We start from the raw sequence: 18,677 nt of genomic DNA, 5'->3' as shown, positions 1-18,677 counted from the left end.
TTCACAATATTGCAGCTGGCCTCTCACTTCACTTCACTTCATTCTTATATCTCACTGACTGAGTTCCGATGCCCTGACCATTATATACCTGCGAGGGCATGGATGACAACATGTTAGAAGGTTCGAGGAAAATGTAGTTCTCCAAGTCTGGAAGGTTCCACAAGACTCGATATAGGTCTAGAACGTTCTAGAAGGATAGTGAAAAAGTATGGAATACTGGAAATATTTTACTTCAAACATTCTATTTTCCCTTTTGTCGCTAACAACAAAAACAGCACTCCAAGCCCTGCTTCCCAAGCGGTTGCCTTGGTCACCTGCCCCTAAATCCGGCCCTGCTTGTGACTTCTGGCACAAATAAACCTAATGTTAAAAGGTTATTTTTTCTTCTTAGATCCCTTGTCAGTTTTATATCTGAATAGAGCAAAGTTTACACAGGAAATGAAAAACTGAAAGTGCATATTAACCTATCTGTACATCTCTTAACTTAAATTTAAGGGTTGTAATCTTCAGCTGGGTCCAAACTGCACTTGGCATAGCTTAGGAGATGAGGCACAAAAGTTGGAGAATGCTTTTGCACACATACCCTTATCCTGGGGCCATCTGGTCAAAAGTCTGGTCCCTGGTATAAAACAGTACGCTCAGAGATGCACAATTTTACATTGGTTTCCAGTAGCCTCAAGGGACGGGGTATTCTGGCATCAGCAGATCACCAGGGCTCAGTGACAACTCAGCCATACCCATCTTATGGTGACTGTGTGTGACTTAAGGATTCCCATTGATGGGGAATCCTGAACTGCCAGTTAAGCCTGCATGAGTGTTGCTTTTTGCCCTTGAAACAGCACAAGCAGCCTTACCAAACCAGAAGATCTGGCCCAGAGATGTATATTGTCCTGCCAGTTTTAATGCAGTTGAATTTTTCCACATCATACATAAATAGATGCTCTGATTTTCCTTTGTTACAGTTTGTTTCCTGTCACTTGATTTTAATTTTCGTACCAAGTTAAAGGGAAAAAACATTGATGTTCACAGATAATGTTGGTAAACCCTAACAACTTCCCATTGCCAGATCAGAAGTCACATTGCACCACTTTGTTCCCCGATTTGAAATTTAAAGCCTACCTTCTGTTGGTCACCAGCATTTAACTTGCTGGCCATCTGATATATATTTTCAGATCAAAAGGCAACTTTTTATTTTCAACTTGTATTAGCCATTGATATAGCTGATCTCTTGTAGAGAAGGAAGACACACAACAGCAGGGGTGAAAGTAACTTAAAGGACTTACTGGTATGCTGGAGTCCTGAGCAAGGGAGCGGGGCCTCAACCGAAAGGGGCAGGGCCTTTAAATCAAGATTTAAAGGGCCGGGGCTCCGGCTGCGGTAGCGGCGGCTGGGAGTCCCGGGCTCTTTAAATCACCTCTTGAGCCCCATGGTAGTGGTAGCTGCAGCAGGCAGGAGACCTGGGGCTAAGACAGTGATTTGAAGGGCTTGGGGCTCCCGGCAGTGGCCCAGGCCCTTTAAATTGCCGTCCAAGCCCCGGGACTCCCAGCTGCTGCCACTGCTCCGGGGCTCTGGCAGCAGGGCTCCGGTGACAATTTAAAGAGCCCGGGGCTCCAGCCGCCACTACCGCAGTGAAGCCCCGGGCCCTTTGAATCGCAGCTGGAGCCCCGGGGCTCCCGGCTACCACCACTACCCCAGGGCTCCAGCAGCGGGGCTTTGGCAGCAATTTAAAGGGCCTAGGGCTCCAGCCTGGGGAAGCTGCCCCATGCTGGTATGGTTGGCTGTGTACCGGCTCTTGCCAGTACGCTGTACCATACCGACTTACTTTTACCTCTGCATAACAGCCACCTGCATACAAACAACAGGAACACATGCAGACCTGTTCAGCAAGGACCCATGAATTTCTTCACTTAGTGAAGGCCTGTAGGTGGAATGTACTGAATCCACCATTGGAGGAGATTGTCATTGCCTCTCTTGGGAGAACAAAAGATGCCAGCATCTCTTAAAGAAGCAATTATTAGGTCTCTTCTCAAGAAACCATCTCTTGACATTAGCTTTTTATTGGCTCTGACCTTTGTTTTTTGATTGATCCCAGAGTAGTTTTAGGCAATTAGTCACCTGCCCTAGGGGTTATCTTATGGTGGGTTTTACAGGAATCTGTTCTGTAATCCTTCCAAGTCCATGACAATATGAGGCTATTATGATATAAGGAAGTGGTTCTTCTGCCTTCAATGTGTGTCTGTTACCCTTTTCAACATCTTTATTTTGTCTGTCCTAGATGGTGCAGATGGTGGTCACTGGGTTGAGACTCAACCTGGATTAGACCGTGATAAATAACTAGTCTTATTTTACCTCCATTGTTTGAGGAAGTTTGCCCAACATGTTTTAGTTCTTTAAATGCCCAGGTAGCAGTATGGCCAAGAATGCATATTCTTTCGGGTGCAGCCCTCACTACAGTCAACCATATTTTATCAATAATATCTAAGTCTTGCTCTGAATCATCCATATCTTACCATTGTGCTATGACTCTTCCTGTGAAACCAATATTTTTATAGCCAATTCTATTATCAGAGACTGGTCTGAAATGATTGCCTACTTGTCTATGAAAACTTGAACCCCCCATACGCTATCAGATCTGGAAAATGTTTAAAAGTGCTTACTGACTCCATTTTTAAAAATTATGGAACTCTCTTAATTCTTCTATTCAAAAATCTTGTCAGCTTCTATCTGAAATTATTGCAATCACACCCAGATACAATACATCTGGCTTTAAGAACATAAAATTGTGTAAATAAAAGTTAGAAAGGTGATGGGTCCACTGACCCAAGATTGCTTTTTCACCAACATTGCCCTTAGAAACTATTTCAGTTTTGTGTGCCAATTTTCCATTCTCTCTCTTCCAACAAATGCTCCCTGTACTATAGTGTCGCCATTCAGAAACTATGCAACAAAACCAGTCTCTTTAAAAAGCTGATCACATAACATTTAGTCACCTCCACCTCCAGTAGCAGCTTTTGACAAATGTAAAATCCCTTTTTTTTCCTCCTTGTGACTTTCATAAATAAGAGAAAACTACAAGCTGGAGTCATCAGCAAATACTTTTGGATCTTGCTCATTGGTCAAATAATTTAATAAAAATAAGAGAATGATCCCAGAGTTAATGGAGAACATATCTTATCTGTTTGTAATGCACCATAGAAATTTTTTTTTACTACTGACAATAATTAATAATCATTTAAACTTCTATCCATTACCAGTGGAGTAGGCAGTAGCTAACCAGAGGTATAAAAAATGTATATTTCAACAAGATAAATTGTTACCATCACCCAATCTCCATACCAATACTAGATAAATGGTAGAACTGAATTAGTAGTAGGGATGTTTTTTAGACTTCTGCAATATTATGTGGAGAATAAGATATAGTAGAAGAAAGCTAAAATCATGCTGACTTGACCCAAATTAGGCTGTCATTTTCTCTTAATCACAGAAGCTCAAGAGGATCCTCACAACTTTTTTCTTTTTATTAGTCCCTTTATGGCTTTGTGTCACTAATTATTCCTTCATCTCAGAAAGAATGGAACACAACTGAGGCCCATCAAATGCTGTTATTTAATCAGCCAAACAGGTGCCTGTGGAGTGATGTGATGTCACAACATTCAAGATAATGTTCTTATCTTTTAGACCAAACTCGTGACCATTATTTCAAGATTTGTTAATTTCAGCCTGTCAGCTGCGGAGAAGCCAGAATGATAGCAGTTTTACTAGGAGTTAGAAAGGGGGTTAGGTTGTTCTGGCACAATTGTGACTTTTCCTTTAATGATCGATAACCTTGAAGGTGATACAAAGAGAAATAGGATGATAAAATTAGGTGAACTAAACTTTGTTCCGTAGTGTGTGTGAACAGCAGCTATGAGGCTCCACTTCTTCAGAGGCTAGTCACATGACCAAAGAATACTTAACTTATTAGCACAGATCCTCAGCTGGTATAAATCAGTGCAACTCCTTGGATTTCAATGGAGTGATGCTAATTTATGCCAGATGAAGAGCTGGCCCATAATATTTATGGGGCAGTTTAAATTATTATTATTTTTTTTTACTTTTTCTCTATTGAAAAATGAAAATCATGTTTCTAAAGAGGAATCTGAATGGACTATGAATTTATCTGAATGGCACCATGTAGAATGGCTCTTCATATAGCTCTTATGAGGTAGTTCTGTATTAGCAGTTTCACTCATTTGGTGATGTCTAGTACATGCTGAAATAACGAATTATTTCAATTTGTTAGAGGAATTGTAAGTAGGATTTCTTTTAGCATAGATAGAAAATGTGGGTTAATCACTGTATCAGTGATTCTTCACTCATAAATGGATATACTTGTCTTTGACATCAAGGATGCTTGGATTTTTGCAGTTCTACCAGAAAGATCTGGAATTTTAGAGATCCATTTGTATCAGTCACTTAAGACAAATGGACTGTTTTAATCAGCACAGGTGCACTTCCATTTTTTTTTTATTTTTTTTTAGGCTTCTAGGGTGTGCAAATGAGGTTGAGGAAGTCCTTGCTAGTTGCAAAAGCACAAGTTGCAGAAGCTATGTAGCACAACTACTGGAAATATTTTTAAAAATATGTTTATAAATTCTAGTTCTTCTCCTTCAGACTATTCCAGCTATACAATCAAATACAGTTTATCAGCTGGACCAAGTTTTGTGGATTTCCTGTACAACACTGCACTGCCATTCCTGAGATTCCTGTATGATTTTCAGATGCATCATTTCATGTTGCAAAGGCAATGCACTTAGTTCCAGAGGTTGCAATATCACACCACTCCACAGGCACATTTGGCTGATTAAATAACAGCATCAATGGGCCTCAATTGTGTTCCATACTTTCTAAGATGAAGGCATAGTGTAAGTGACACAAAGCCAGAAAGGCACTAATGAAAAGGGAAAAGTGTCAGGAGAATCCCCAGAAAATCTATGTTAAGAGAAAATGACAGCCCAATTTGGGTCAACTACGCATGATTTTAGCTTTCTTCTACTGTATCTTATACTGCACATAATATTGCAGAAGTCTGAAAAATCCCTACTACTACTAATTCAGTTATATCCTAAATTTTACTAGGTGAAAGCTCAGATGGCTGGAGTCATTTGAGCTAATCCTGTTAGCAATTTACATAACTATTTGTGACTGTTGCCTTCATTAACCTGCCTCAGGGATGTGCTAACTTTTGGCTCACAAAGCAACAGAACTGACTTGGTCACTACCATGGATTAAAGAGAACACAATTGATAGAATAGTTTTTAAATCATCAGCATTAAAAACCGCAGATCCAATCCTGCACTCATTATTTAGGCAAAACTGAAACTGAAGCCAAATGTGATTGTAGCATTGTGACCTGTGTGTTTATAGAAGCTGTGAATGAAGTTACACCCTTCCTTTATAGGAAAGCCGCATGTAACTTGGTCTATATGAAAACATCTATATCTAAAGTCGGCAATCTAGCTCCTGGATTCAATACGTTTAGGTATATTTATTAGCTATGGGTGAAAATCGCATGGTTTGGATGCATCGTTCTAATAGATCCTGTAAAATTTTGGGTGCTTATCCAGTAATATATCTATATCTTTTGAGGCCTACTCTCTGCTTTTTCTCTTGTTTTTTACATAATTATTTGTATGACCACTTATCACTCACCCTCCTCACCTAACCACTTCCTTCTTCCATCCCTCTTCTTTCCTTTGCTCCCATAACACTTTTTTTACTATGCCAACAAACACGGTTCCTAGAACTCTATTGCCATCATTGTTGACACTGGTGTTGTCTATAAAACTGGTGGCAATACACTAGAATAAACTTAATGAATTAGTGGAGTTTCCTTTATGACTAGCCTCAGATCCATGTTTTAGGGGGCTTTCCTGTACTGAACATTCAAAACATTTAAAGTTCACTCAGCAACTTGTACTAAAAGATCACACCATTGCCTGAATTTTGGAGGATTATGTGAAAAGTGTTTGTGGTCTTAGTCCAGTTTGTAGTGGACAGGGGTCATCACCAAAGCCGACGGTAGGCAATAGCAGACTAAGCAATTGTTTAGGGGCCCCAAGCAGCTCAGTGGGCCCCCATTAGCTTTTTATTATAAGAACTTGCCTGTTTTAGTATTAGGGGAGCAAAAATATTTCTGCTTAGGGCCCCCAATGGGCTAGCACCAGCTCTGGTCATCATCAGAAATGGTACCCTTGTAAGTCTCAGCAGAGAGGCCCAGTAATAGAGACTGAATAACAATCTGTATGGAGCAGGGATTAGCACATTAGTGAGCTATGGTAAGGGAAGCTTTTATTGCTCCTGCCCAAGTTGTATTAGGTTCTGTGAATACATGGAAGATTTCAATCCCCTAACTAGTTAATTCAGTATCTTTCCATGAGTATTTGCTATAAAAATGAAAGATAAATTTTGTGACTAAATGGATTTAGGACATTTGTTTAAAGTTACAAAATTCTGTTCTAAACTATTTACTTTAAAAATAGTACTTTGTAACTGGATGTAATGTTACTATATGACTTTCTAATAAGGATTATCCTCTGCTTCTGTCCATCCCAAGCTGCTGTTAGTACATGTATGGGTCAAAATGTTGTTAATTTATCAAGTTTAAATATCAAAAATAATTTTCCTTTGACCTTTGTTCCTCTGCTTTTCTATTTTCTTCAGCTTATCTATGGATGTTTTGCTTGAGAGTATGTGAATTTTACATACTGTGAGAGTTGTCTCTGCAATTTGCCTTACATGTGCTTTCTTTGTAAGCTACATTTATGTCCTATGTAGCTAAGCTTCTGCCATTTCTATTTATCTCGCCAACACATTACATATGCTTTCAGTTTCATTTCCAAAGTATAGGTTTTTTTCTTACAGGGCTCTCTACACTTTGATATTGACTCTTCTATACCTACTAATTACTCATAATAATAATAATTCATAATAATCTGACTTTAGGAGAGAAGATAGTGCTGTTTTTACTATAAGCAGTGTTGTGACTAAGGAACAGTTGCCAAAAGAAAAGAAAAAACAATCTGAAACTTCACCTACGTAATTGTACGTGATGGTAAATTTTCAGGACTTATGTAGAATTCATGCTACATATGTTTTTGAAACTGTTCACTCTGGTCGTTAAAGTGAACGAGTCTTTGCCACTGAATGTGAAAAGAAATTACTTTTAATCAGTGACTGTAGCTAGAAATGGAAAATCAGGTGGGCCCCTGTCATAAATATAAAGGGAAGAGTAAACACCTTTAAAATCCCTCCTGGCCAGAGGAAAAACCCTTTCACCTGTAAAGGGTTAAGAAGCTAGGATAACCTCGCTGGCACTTGACCACAACGACCAATGAGGAGACAAGATACTTTCAAAGCTGGAGGGGGGAGAAACAAAGGGTTGGGTCTGTCTGTGTGATGCTTCTGCCGGGGACAGAACAGGAATGGAGTCTTAGAACATAGTAAGTAATCTAGCTAGATATGCGTTAGATTCTGTTTGTTTAAATGGCTGAGAAAATAAGCTGTGCTGAATGGAATGAATATTCCTGTTTTTGTGTCTTTTTGTAACTTAAGGTTTTGCCTAGAGGGATTCTCTATGTTTTGAATCTAATTACCCTGTAAGGTATTTACCATCCTGATTACAGAGGTGATTCTTTTTTACTTTTTCTTCTATTAAAATTCTTCTTTTAAGAAACTGAATGCTTTTTTCATTGTTCTTAAAATCCAAGGGTTTGGGTCTGTGGTCACCTATGCAAATTGGTGAGGATTTTTATCAAATCTTCCCCAGAAAAAAGGGGGTAAGATTTGGGAGGATTTTTGGGGGAAAGACATTTCCAAACGAACTCTTTCCTAATAATAATAATACTGGTGTTAGACGTTTGGTGGTGGCAGCGCAAGTCCAAGGGCAAAGGTTTGTACCCTGGGGAAGTTTTAACCTAAGCTGGTAAAAGTAAGCTTAGGAGGTTTTCATGCAGGTCCCCACATCTGTACCCTAGCATTCAGAGAGGGGGAAGGAACCTTGACAGCCCCAATTTATGGTGGATGGGCAGTGACCAAAGGTCTAATGTCACAGCAAATCATTTGTTGCAAATGACTTAAAACTATTAAATTTCCACATGTATTAAATATTGTCCATGCATAGCCATTTAACATAACATAAAGTAGAGTCTATATAAATCTGCAGTAAATTTACTTAGAAAAGTCAAGCAAGCGGTATCACCAGATCAACAAGAATGTAGTAATTTTAAATTTTAACCAATTACTAAATTAAATGAAAGTCCATAAAGAACTTACATTGCCTACCTAGTGTCCCTCCCACCACATCGCAGAGATGGACAGGGACACACATGCACACGCACGCGCACACACACACACACACACACACACAGGGAAAACACACACAGGGCAGGTGGCATGCACACACATACAGTGAAAACACATGCACACAGCTGACACACGCATACAGGAAAACATGCACACACACAGGGACAGCTCCGTGTCACATGCAGGGAGAAAGCACACACACATACATGGACAGATCATACACACATACTTACAGGGACAACACATGCACACATGCTGCCTACGAGGAAGGAAGCAGCCAGGGGCTGCTGCCAAGGTTCTAGCTCTCCCTGGGCTCACGCTGCCAAAGGATTCTGTGGGTAAGAAGTATCTGGCAGAGCTGCCAGAGAATAGCTTTCCAAAGGACTGGAGCATAGCTCCATCCTGGATTTTAGGTGCCAGAGCAATGCTCCAGACTGCTTTGGCAGCACTGCACCCCAAGGTGCATTGTTCAAAAAAAACCTGTTAATGAATGGCCCACCAGGCATACTCATGGCTATACCCTGCTTTTAACATGGACAATATAAACTATTAAGGAGTGGTTAGTTCACATGTGAATCGACTGTTTTTCAAAGTATTTTATCACATTAAGTTTTCAGATGTAAAATAATTGTTACTGTAGGTGAAAGCAAAATTACAAGACTAAAGGTTAGCAATGCAGTGTGATGTAAGACTAACTTCAGTTGTGAAAGAGGTGTCCTTTATGAGATCTCAAAGAAACATCCTTCAAGTATAGTTCTACTCTGAAAAGTAACTTTATTAAAAACCTTCTCCATGAAGAGATGTTTTTTCTAAATGCCAGTTTTGCAGATTCAAGCTATAATCTGAATGCCAAAATGAATTCTTTCTGGTTCATACATTACCAACAATAAAGATTTTGCAATCAGAATTTAGTTAGAAATACTGTTGATATGCAAGCCAAAAGAGAATCTAGGTCAGTCTGTAGAATTAATTAGTAGTCAAAATTATCTTAATCACAATACAAATAATTATAAAATAGGTAGATATATTTCTAAGTATGCACAGAGAGCAGATTGATTAGGATGGGGCCATTTTTACATAATCACTTTTTCAGGGAAGAACTGTACTTTCAAATAACAGAGTTTCTTAAACACTTCCACTGAGATCATCATAACTCCAAAGTCAAAAAGGAATTAAAGGAATGGAATAGATCCAGGACTCCATTATCAATATACTGCTGAAGGTATAGATTAGATCCACATAAACTGTCTTCAAAAGCATCACGCAATTAAATGCATTGCAACATGTAGAAACAACTCAATGAGATAAAGGTGAAGGGACTAATTCTGTTCTTACACTGGTGGAATCCTACTGAATTCAGTGAGAGTAAAATTTGGCCCTAAGTTTTTATTCCAGTTTCTTATATAACTTGTGAGGTTGAACATGATCAAAGATCTTTCAAGGAGTTCAAGCTGAATCCAGTCAAGAATCTAAGAAAAGATTCTTAATCTCACATAAGACTGTGTTGCAGGATGGTATTTTTCCTGTGTAAGGCAAATTTATGTCTGTGCTTTATGTAGACAAATTGTATTAAACATTTTAATAAATGTTTAATATAATAACAATAATTAATAAAGTCACTATTTTGGAAACCAAATTTAACAGTACAAACTGTGGGGAAAAGCCACAGCATTTACTGCTCCAATTTTTCATGCACAGAAATCCATCAAATGAAAAGCCTATAGTCTGTCTCCTCAGCAACATCAGACTCAAGAGGAGCAGGAACTAACTTGGAGGGAAAGAGCTGTGGCAAGCACATCTGGGTTACCTCCACTAATGCCTCAGGCTCATAACCCGAAAGAGCATTGGCTACCGCCAAGTCAGCATCGGGCCAAGTCTTCAGCTACTGACTCCTTGCCAGGGGAGAGAAGTGGGATGCAGACTTCTTGCATTGGCAAACCAGCTCACCCTCTTAAGAAATGTCTAGCCTAATTTTGTCATAGTATGCCCCAGTTCTCCTACCATTGCAATCAATGGACCCACTTAAAAGGGAGACATTTTTGCTAGTCATAAGTAGAGGATGTGCCTCCTGCAGGAAGACATTTACTATTGAGGAGTCTTTCTGCAGCTTCAAGACCAGGGGATATGTGTCTTGTCCTTCATATCCCTTCTGAGGCTTCAAGATTAGGTCTATCTTTTACCCCTGTGAGCTTCCAGCTTTCTCACCATCTCCACTCTTCATCCCATCTCCAGTTCCTTCCACTTTATCACAACAGATCCTTAGCTGGACACCACCCCTTCTGTACTATTGGTATGCTGGCTAGAGCTAATTGAAACTCAGAATTTCCTGGGAAATTTGACATTTCAATACAGTATTTGTTTTTGTTCAGAATTGGAACCGAACAAAATATTTTTGAAATTTTCTGCAAAATAGAAATTTTAGAAAATGTTATTTCAGAAAAATGTGGAAAATTCATTTTAAAACCATTTTTATTTTCAAATTTTTTATATTTTATTTTTACATTATTTCATGCTATACCAGTAGTAGTAGTGCATAAGGAGATGTCATATGATGTTCTGTTTATTTTATTTTTAAAATCCATAAAAGCAGGTGCTACTTACTACTGATTGAAACATCTGATGTTCTTTTCTAGATCCAAGTGTTTCCTGTTTGCATTGTAATTAATCAGTTTGACACTTTGAACAAGAAAGGAAGTTAAGCACTTAGTGTACTAATTAGAAGAGTAGCTGTTTTCAATACCCTAGAAAAATGATTCCAGGCTAAAATAAGGATATCTTCCCCCACAACTCTTCCTCCTTCTCTTCTTTGACAACTGTCCTCAGAAAAAGGAAGACTAAGAAGAACTCAACCAAAATGAGATTATATAGATTACTTGAATCTGAACTAGTTAACATAGTAGGTCTCTTTCATCTCTAACTTCCTTGATTCTCTAACTTCTATGGAGAGAATTTCCTCCTCTGAAGTGGAGAAGTCAGGCTGCCTCTTCTTCCAATGTGATCACTGGATAAGAATGTCTGAGGAATCATTTTAATTGGAGGAAAATTATTTCATACACATAAGACCTTAAATAATTATCCTGCAGATTATTAAAGCCCTAGAAATTGACTCTGAAGGCAAATTTGATAAGGTACCAAAGAAGACCCTTCAAAAATGAAAAAAAAAGGTTGACCAGGCAGAGGCACTGACTTTGTGATCTGCCAGGGGGTGCTCAACCTCCCCAACTCTGCCCCAGGACCCAACCCCACTCCACCCCTTCTCCTAAGGCCCTACCTCCAACCTGCCTCTTCTCACACTGCCCCGTCCCACTTCTTCCCGCCCCCACTCCACCCCTACTTCTCCTCCTTTTCCCCCAGTGCCTCCTGCATGGTACTGAACAGCTGATAACAGCAGGCAGAAGGCGCTGGGAGGGAGAGAGAGGAGCTGATCAGTGGGGCTGCCGGTGGGTGCTGAGCACCCACTATTTTTTTCCATGTGTGCTCTAGTCCCGGAGCACCCATGGAGTCGGCACCTATATGATGACCAGGTATTCCTGAACCTGAGAGGATATTGTAGACCCTGGACAGCTAGCACCTAAAAACATCTGTTTATAGCATCTTGCCCTAAAACTTCACAAGGTGCCTTCAGATAATATTCCTAAAATCACCCTAAGAAGGTACAGCTTTATTTTCTGGTTGTATGACTCTGTAAATCTTTACTTGAACAGGACTCCTCAGTTCAAGAAACAGATTCGTTATTCATATTGTATGTTGTCCATAAAAGAGGAGATAAAAAATTGACACTGACATTTTCCAGATGGGTCAAAGCAGTGACTTTAAAAAACAGTCCAGAAGTCAGGGGAAACTTTTCCCAGCAGGACTGAAGTATTTTATAGCAGTCTCATGGGTAGAGAGAAGAGAAGCATTTTAAGACAAAATGTGCTGTGCGCAGTTTGGGCTCCTGCACATTCCTTTATCAAACACCACATGTTGAGCATTTCCTCATTTCCAGGTGCCTCTTTCAAGCCCCAAAATCTGCAGACTGCTCTGATCTCCTGAGTCTTTCCTTTAAACTTCCATTTCTTTTTATCAAAAATTTTGTTCTTATTCAACCTTCCCACTCATGGGATTAGTTTGGCGGGAGCGTTGCCCACCCTAAACTGCAATCTTTGGGCAAGTGCAGAATTTGCATCCCTGCATGCAGCCCCATTGTCCTGACTGGAGCCTTCCTCTCCTCTCTCCCTCCCCCCCCGAAATACAGAAATCAAACTACCCCTATATCACTTTTGACTACTGCCTGCCAGTTTCCATTAGTGATTCAGAACTGATGGATCTACAAGAGTCTACAAGAACTGGATCATTTTGTTCTTTGTAAATTTGTCTTCTCATAACAGCTGAATTCATCAAATCAGAAAACTATCTGCAACACCTACCATAGACTTCTATTTGTTTATGTCGTTCATGAAAATATTGCTGCTGATAGGGATTCTTAGGGAAACAGCGTAAAAACGTTGTTTGGCTAGCACTGCAATAACCTAACTGAAAGCATCTCTTTCTGGAAATGATGCTTCCAGGAAGGGCATGAAAACATGGCTATTTAAAATACCCATGTATATGTGGATATTTGAGGGCACAGACCACCAGATATTGCATATTTTCATGGCAGTCAGTTTCCTTTTCAATGCCATCCCAAGTAGTAAAGCATGAGTGACTGACAGCATGCTTAAATCCTAATTCTGTGAATGATTTGGCTTTGTTTGTTCTTGCCAGATTCTTGTCAGGATTGTAACTGATACTGAATACCAATTAAAAAGAAAAGGAGTACTTGTGGCACCTTAGAGTCTAACAAATTTATTTGAGCATAAGCTTTCGTGAGCTACAGCTCTCTTCATTGGATGCATTCAGTGGAAAATACAGTGGGGAGATTTATATACACAGAGAACATGAAACAATGGGGTGTTACCAAAAACACTGTAACGGGAGTGATCAGGTAAGGTGAGCTATTACCAGCAGGAGAGCAGGCCGGGGGAGGGGGGGAAACCTTTTGTACTGATAATCAAGGTGGGCCATTTCCAGCAGTTGACAAGAACGTCTAACCCCCTCCCCCCACCACCGTTCCTCAGATATTCTTCTCAACTGCTGGAAATGGCCCACCTTGATTATCACTACAAAAGATCTCCCCCTACCCCCGCTCTCCTGCTGGTAATAGCTTACCTTACCTGATCACTCTCTTTACAGTGTGTTTGGTAACACCCATTGTTTCATGTTCTCTGTGTATACAAATCTCCCCACTGTATTTTCCACTGAATGCATCCGATGAAGTGAGCTGTAGCTCACGAAAGCTTATGCTCAAATAAATTTGTTAGTCTCTAAGGTGCCACAAGTACTCCTTTTTGCGGATACAGACTAACACAGCTGCTACTCTGAAACCTGAATACCAATTAGTCCTTTTAGTTGTTCCTAAGTATGGTAACGTCAACTCAGCACACCAAGTTGTTCACATAAAGCACCTTATAAAGTAGATAACATTGTTTTATTAAAATATGCTACCTGTAATTTAGCAAAAAGAAAAGGAGTACTTGTGGCACCTTAGAGACTAACATTTATTTGAGCATAAGCTTTCGTGAGCTACAGCCCACTTCATTGGATGCAGACTAACACAGCTGCTACTCTGAAACCTGTAATTTAGCAATGTGTTTGTGCATAGGAAGGTTGTGGGGGGAGGTGGTCTCCTCCTTTTTGTACCAGGGCCAAGTACAATAGTGATCTCTCTGTGCATAGATTGGTAGTCTTGCTCCATTTCTTCATTGACTTGCCAAGCAGGATCAGTGCATCAGGGCACTAACTGATGCCATCCTAATGGATGGTGCAGAGCATGCACTAGCCCCAGAAAAAGAAAAGGAGTACTTGTGGCACCTTAGAGACTAACAAATTTATTTGAGCATAAGCTTTCGTGAGCTACAGCTCACTTCATCGGATGCTGTAGCTCACGAAAGCTTATGCTCTAATAAATTTGTTAGTCTCTAAGGTGCCACAAGTACTCCTTTTCTTTTTGCGAATACAGACTCACACGGCTGCTACACTGATAGCCCCAGAAAGATTCTGCCTCTTGAAAGGCCGATCCTCCTAATGCTTCCCCAGTGTGGTGTGGCTCCAAGCTGCACCCTACTAAAGGCTGTCTGCAAATTGTACCACAGAACCTGTGGAAAATAATGGCAATTGCAAAAATCTCAGTGAGTTCAATACCAGCAGGAATAAGGCCCTAAATGAGATAAATGAGATTATGTTGTAGTAGTTAATTCAGTTTTCATTTTCTATCTATAAATGAGTCCCCAGTTTCCCTATCATAGGCAGCTTCTGGGTCTGGAAGAACTGGACATGATGACCACTGTTTTCTGAGGGTAGGTGTGACAGTTGCATACCATGTTTGCCAGCCAAGGATATAATGCTAGGTCATCAGTGGTAGAGTACGTTTAGCGCTTTCTGAATCTCTAAATTTTTCTTCCTTCTCTGGACTTCCTTATTCTGATTTCTCTGGAGTGTCTGTTTTACATTATTGCCAATTACTCTATCAAGGAATTGAGAGCCATTCACAGATTCTTGTTTATTTACTATGAAAAGGGAGAGAACAGAGAACCTATTTTAGGTATATGTCAAAGCTTTTTGCGTGTCTTGTTGGTGTGATAATATGATTCTCTGGAAAACTCAAAATGATTTAGAGAGAAAAAGTCAGAGAAGTCACCATCTGTGTCATTATATGTCCTACTAAGCAGTAGTTTAGCAGCTATAATGTGAGGGAAGAGTTGCTGAATGGCACATTAGAGAAGTATTGACTCTAACAGGTTATGAGGGCTCATGTCACAGGATGACAAGAATGAGAGAAAAGGTTTAGGATCTCCTCTCAGTGACAAAAATGGTACCTACCAATCCTGTCAGATTAGTGTTTTGGCACCACAATTGCTAGTATCAGTGTATATGTAAGTGTCCTTACATGTTGCTAAAATAAAGGCACAGAAAATAACACAAATTATCCCTGTTATGACTATATAATTATACAGGAGAAAATGACAAATTTACACAGATTAGTGTGTTGAATAAATTACTTGTACAGGGCACAATTCAAACACATGTCTATAAACTAACACGTCATACAACATAGGTGACATTTAAAGCAAAACTCACAATTTCAACTGATATTACTGTATTTTTTCTGAAGAAGCCAAGAAAATGCTGCTTTATGTGAATAAAAATGTTCTATCTACCCGTCATGATGTCTGGAGTAGTTCATAACTGAGTGCCAACTTCAGGGAAGACTGTCAAAAAGCAGGACAGACACCCCAAACTGATTGCATGTTCTATAATTAGATTTCACCATCCAGTAACAAATGTGAACTCCTGAAGTACTACAATAGCCTTATAATGGAGTCACAGACAGTCCCCTTTGATACTCTAGGCTATCTTGCCACCCAGGTAAGATGGACTATGTGATAAATTGTCACTTACACCAAAGACCACAACATGTTCAGATTGCTCCCAGTCCCAAAGATCAGTCACTTACTCCAGGTCAATTTGTCCTTTAGATCTCACAGCAAAGACCATGCTTGTAGCCAGTCCTGTGGTAAACTAAATAAAAGATTATTAACTAGGAAAAAGAAAAAGTTATTTATAGGTTCAAGCAAGCAAGCATATATATACAATGAGTCTCAGTCTGTGATTCAAAAGCTAACAGTTGTAGTAATCTGTCAGTTCAAAACGTATTTCAGGACTAACCCATGCCAAGCAAAATGGGGATGTCTTTGCTTATGTCTAGGAATCTTTGCCCCTCACAGTACAGACAGCATAAAAGAAATTCAGTTTCTCCTTGTCAGGGATTTTTATCCCCTCCACTCCAGGGGCCAAACTGATGGGATGAGTTCATGCATAGGTCTGTCCTCCTTGGAGGTAATTAGGAATGCAGTCAACAGGGACTCTCTCCTTTGATGCTACATCATCCCTCATTTGCCTTCAATAGGCCATCTTGTATGCAGGATGAGCCCTTTACATTAATGCTTCTTTTCCTGTTTGAGTTATACACTAACAGAGGTTTACAATGCAAACACTCAATATAATTTTATACCATGGGCTATAGAGGTTATAAATGAGATTAATACATGTGGCAGCCTACAAGTATTTTATCAAGTCTAAACACTGTTACGTTGATCAGAATGTGTTTATCTAATATCTATTTTGATAACGCTAACACACAGGTTTCCAGCTATGCATTTGCAAGTGTTCAGTGAGGCCTGGAGCCTTGTCATGAGCTGGAATCTGGTCTGCCAGCATCATACTAACCTACCAACTGTATCTTCTGGTACCCTCTTTCGGCCTGAAGGTTGCAATGGCTGGTATGGCCCTCTTCCAGCCATATAAAGTCCCATTGATACAAGACACGGATATCAAGATGATGCATACTACAAAGAACTTACAACCTAGGACATACAAGACTCACTAAAGACACAGAGGAAAGAATCACTTCAAATCATTTTTTAAAATCTATTTTTGTCAATATTTGCATTAGCTAAACTTCAGTTAATTAACTTTGAAGATTGTTAGGACAAAGACTTGCAAAGGGATCAGACTTTCTTACACTGAATTTGTCTATCTGTAAATCAGAATGTTGAAGATGGACCTGGATCCATTTTTAATACTTCAGTTGTATAAAGTGCACATATTAGGTATATTTTCAAAGTGCTGCACAGGAATTTAGCTACATGATTTGCATTTACCATCACTGGGAGTCATGCAGTTAAATCACTAAGCATGCCTGAATGTGTCATTTTTATTTGTTTTCTTTTATATTCTAAAATCTTCTTCATCTCTGTCATAGGTACGCTAGTTCTGCCAGTGACCGTCAAGGGAGCACATCCATGAGGAAGGTAAATTATTATTGCACTACTTTAAAAACAAAAAAAAAATTCCAACCAATCTAATTTCATTATTATGTAGTATTTATTTGTTTGTTTGTATTATAATAATGCTTAAGAGTCCCAGTCATGGTCTAGGACCCCATTGTGCTAGACGCTGTACAAACCCAGAACAAAAAAGACAGTCCCTGCCCCAAAGATCTTACAATCTAAGTTTCACTGTCATATCTTGATGTAAAGGATAGTCAGGATATTATAGTCTTTGAGTTTTGTCTATGCTGATGAAAGACCTGAAAAGTCTCAAGTAATACAGAAACGTTGGGCAACATTATATTTACAAAAAAGAGTAGTCCAAGGCGTGTTTTAAAGCTCAAAGCATTGAAAGTGCATTCAAATTACCTGCAAAGATGGTGAATTAGGCATTGGAAGGAATCTTGTAAATTTTCCAAGGCATACATGAGAATTGGGAGAGGGGTTTACTTTATTTTATCCTTATATTTCTAAAAATCTCCACTGTGTATGATTTTTAAACAATGCCAGGATTTTTATATCAAAATGTGTGTCTTCCCTTCTTTAGGCCAAAGTTTTGGCTTGCCCTGTATGCCCTGCCAGGGACTCAGGAAACAAAAAGGACCCCTCCGTCCCCTACACTGTCTATCTGCCTTGCAGATTACGGTGCAGAGCTGGGGAGCAGCTCCTGCAAGACCACTATTCACCACTCCCACCCCATGCAAAAGAGGGTTGCGAGTAAGAAAAACCCTAACTCTTCCTCCTAACACACCAGCTGGGACATCTGTGCCCAATTACTTCCCCCAGGAGCAATGAAGAAGAGGAAATTTTGGCTTTGCATCACAATTCATTTCCAAGTCTCTTTCTGGGTTAATGTAATTATGTTGCCCCATACCTTCAATCAAGCATACATACAATCAAGCCTACATTGTTTATTTTGTTTATTAATTACTTAAATGTAATAAACAGATAATAGGGTTGAATTTAAATAATGGTACTTACTTCATCTGTAAATCTCAAAAGTGCTTTACAAAGGAGGTCAGTATCATTATCCCATTTTACAGACAGGGAAACTATACAATGGCATAGAACAATGAGGCAACTTGACCAAGGTCACCCAGCAGATTAGTGGCAAAGCCAGGAATAGAACCCAGTTCTCTTGATTCCTCGTCCAGTAATCTGTCCACTAGGCTATATATATTCTTTTAAAACACTTTAGTTTTAATCCACCTATATAGCTTTAAAATTATGTCTACATAAGAGAAAATTATATTTGATTTTCTTTGTTGATTTTTGTCCATGATTTCTTTGGACAGAATTCAACCTTCAGATACAACATGCAAAAACGCTGTTGAACTCAATGGAAGTTGCATCCACATAACTGAGGGTAGAATATAGTCCTCTGACAGACTGCTAAGAATTTCCATTTCCTTCTGGTTATGCGCT

General features: G+C 39.4%; 1 protein-coding gene across 1 annotated transcript in view; it reads left to right on the top strand.

Annotated features, from left to right (window-relative positions):
• LOC119861898 (connector enhancer of kinase suppressor of ras 2-like) overlaps nucleotides 1–18,677 on the top strand; it is a 479,757-nt gene that overhangs the window by 377,372 nt on the left and 83,708 nt on the right. The window contains exon 16 of the mRNA XM_043492113.1: nucleotides 17,186–17,234. Coding sequence (XP_043348048.1) covers nucleotides 17,186–17,234 — 49 coding nt within the window. The remainder of the gene's footprint in view (nucleotides 1–17,185; nucleotides 17,235–18,677) is intronic.

This window comes from Dermochelys coriacea, chromosome 9, assembly GCF_009764565.3.
Source record: "Dermochelys coriacea isolate rDerCor1 chromosome 9, rDerCor1.pri.v4, whole genome shotgun sequence".
In the NCBI taxonomy this organism is placed as follows: Eukaryota; Metazoa; Chordata; order Testudines; family Dermochelyidae; genus Dermochelys; species Dermochelys coriacea.
Note: the sequence above shows the minus strand (reverse complement) of the source record. Positions and strands in the feature narration are given on the sequence as shown.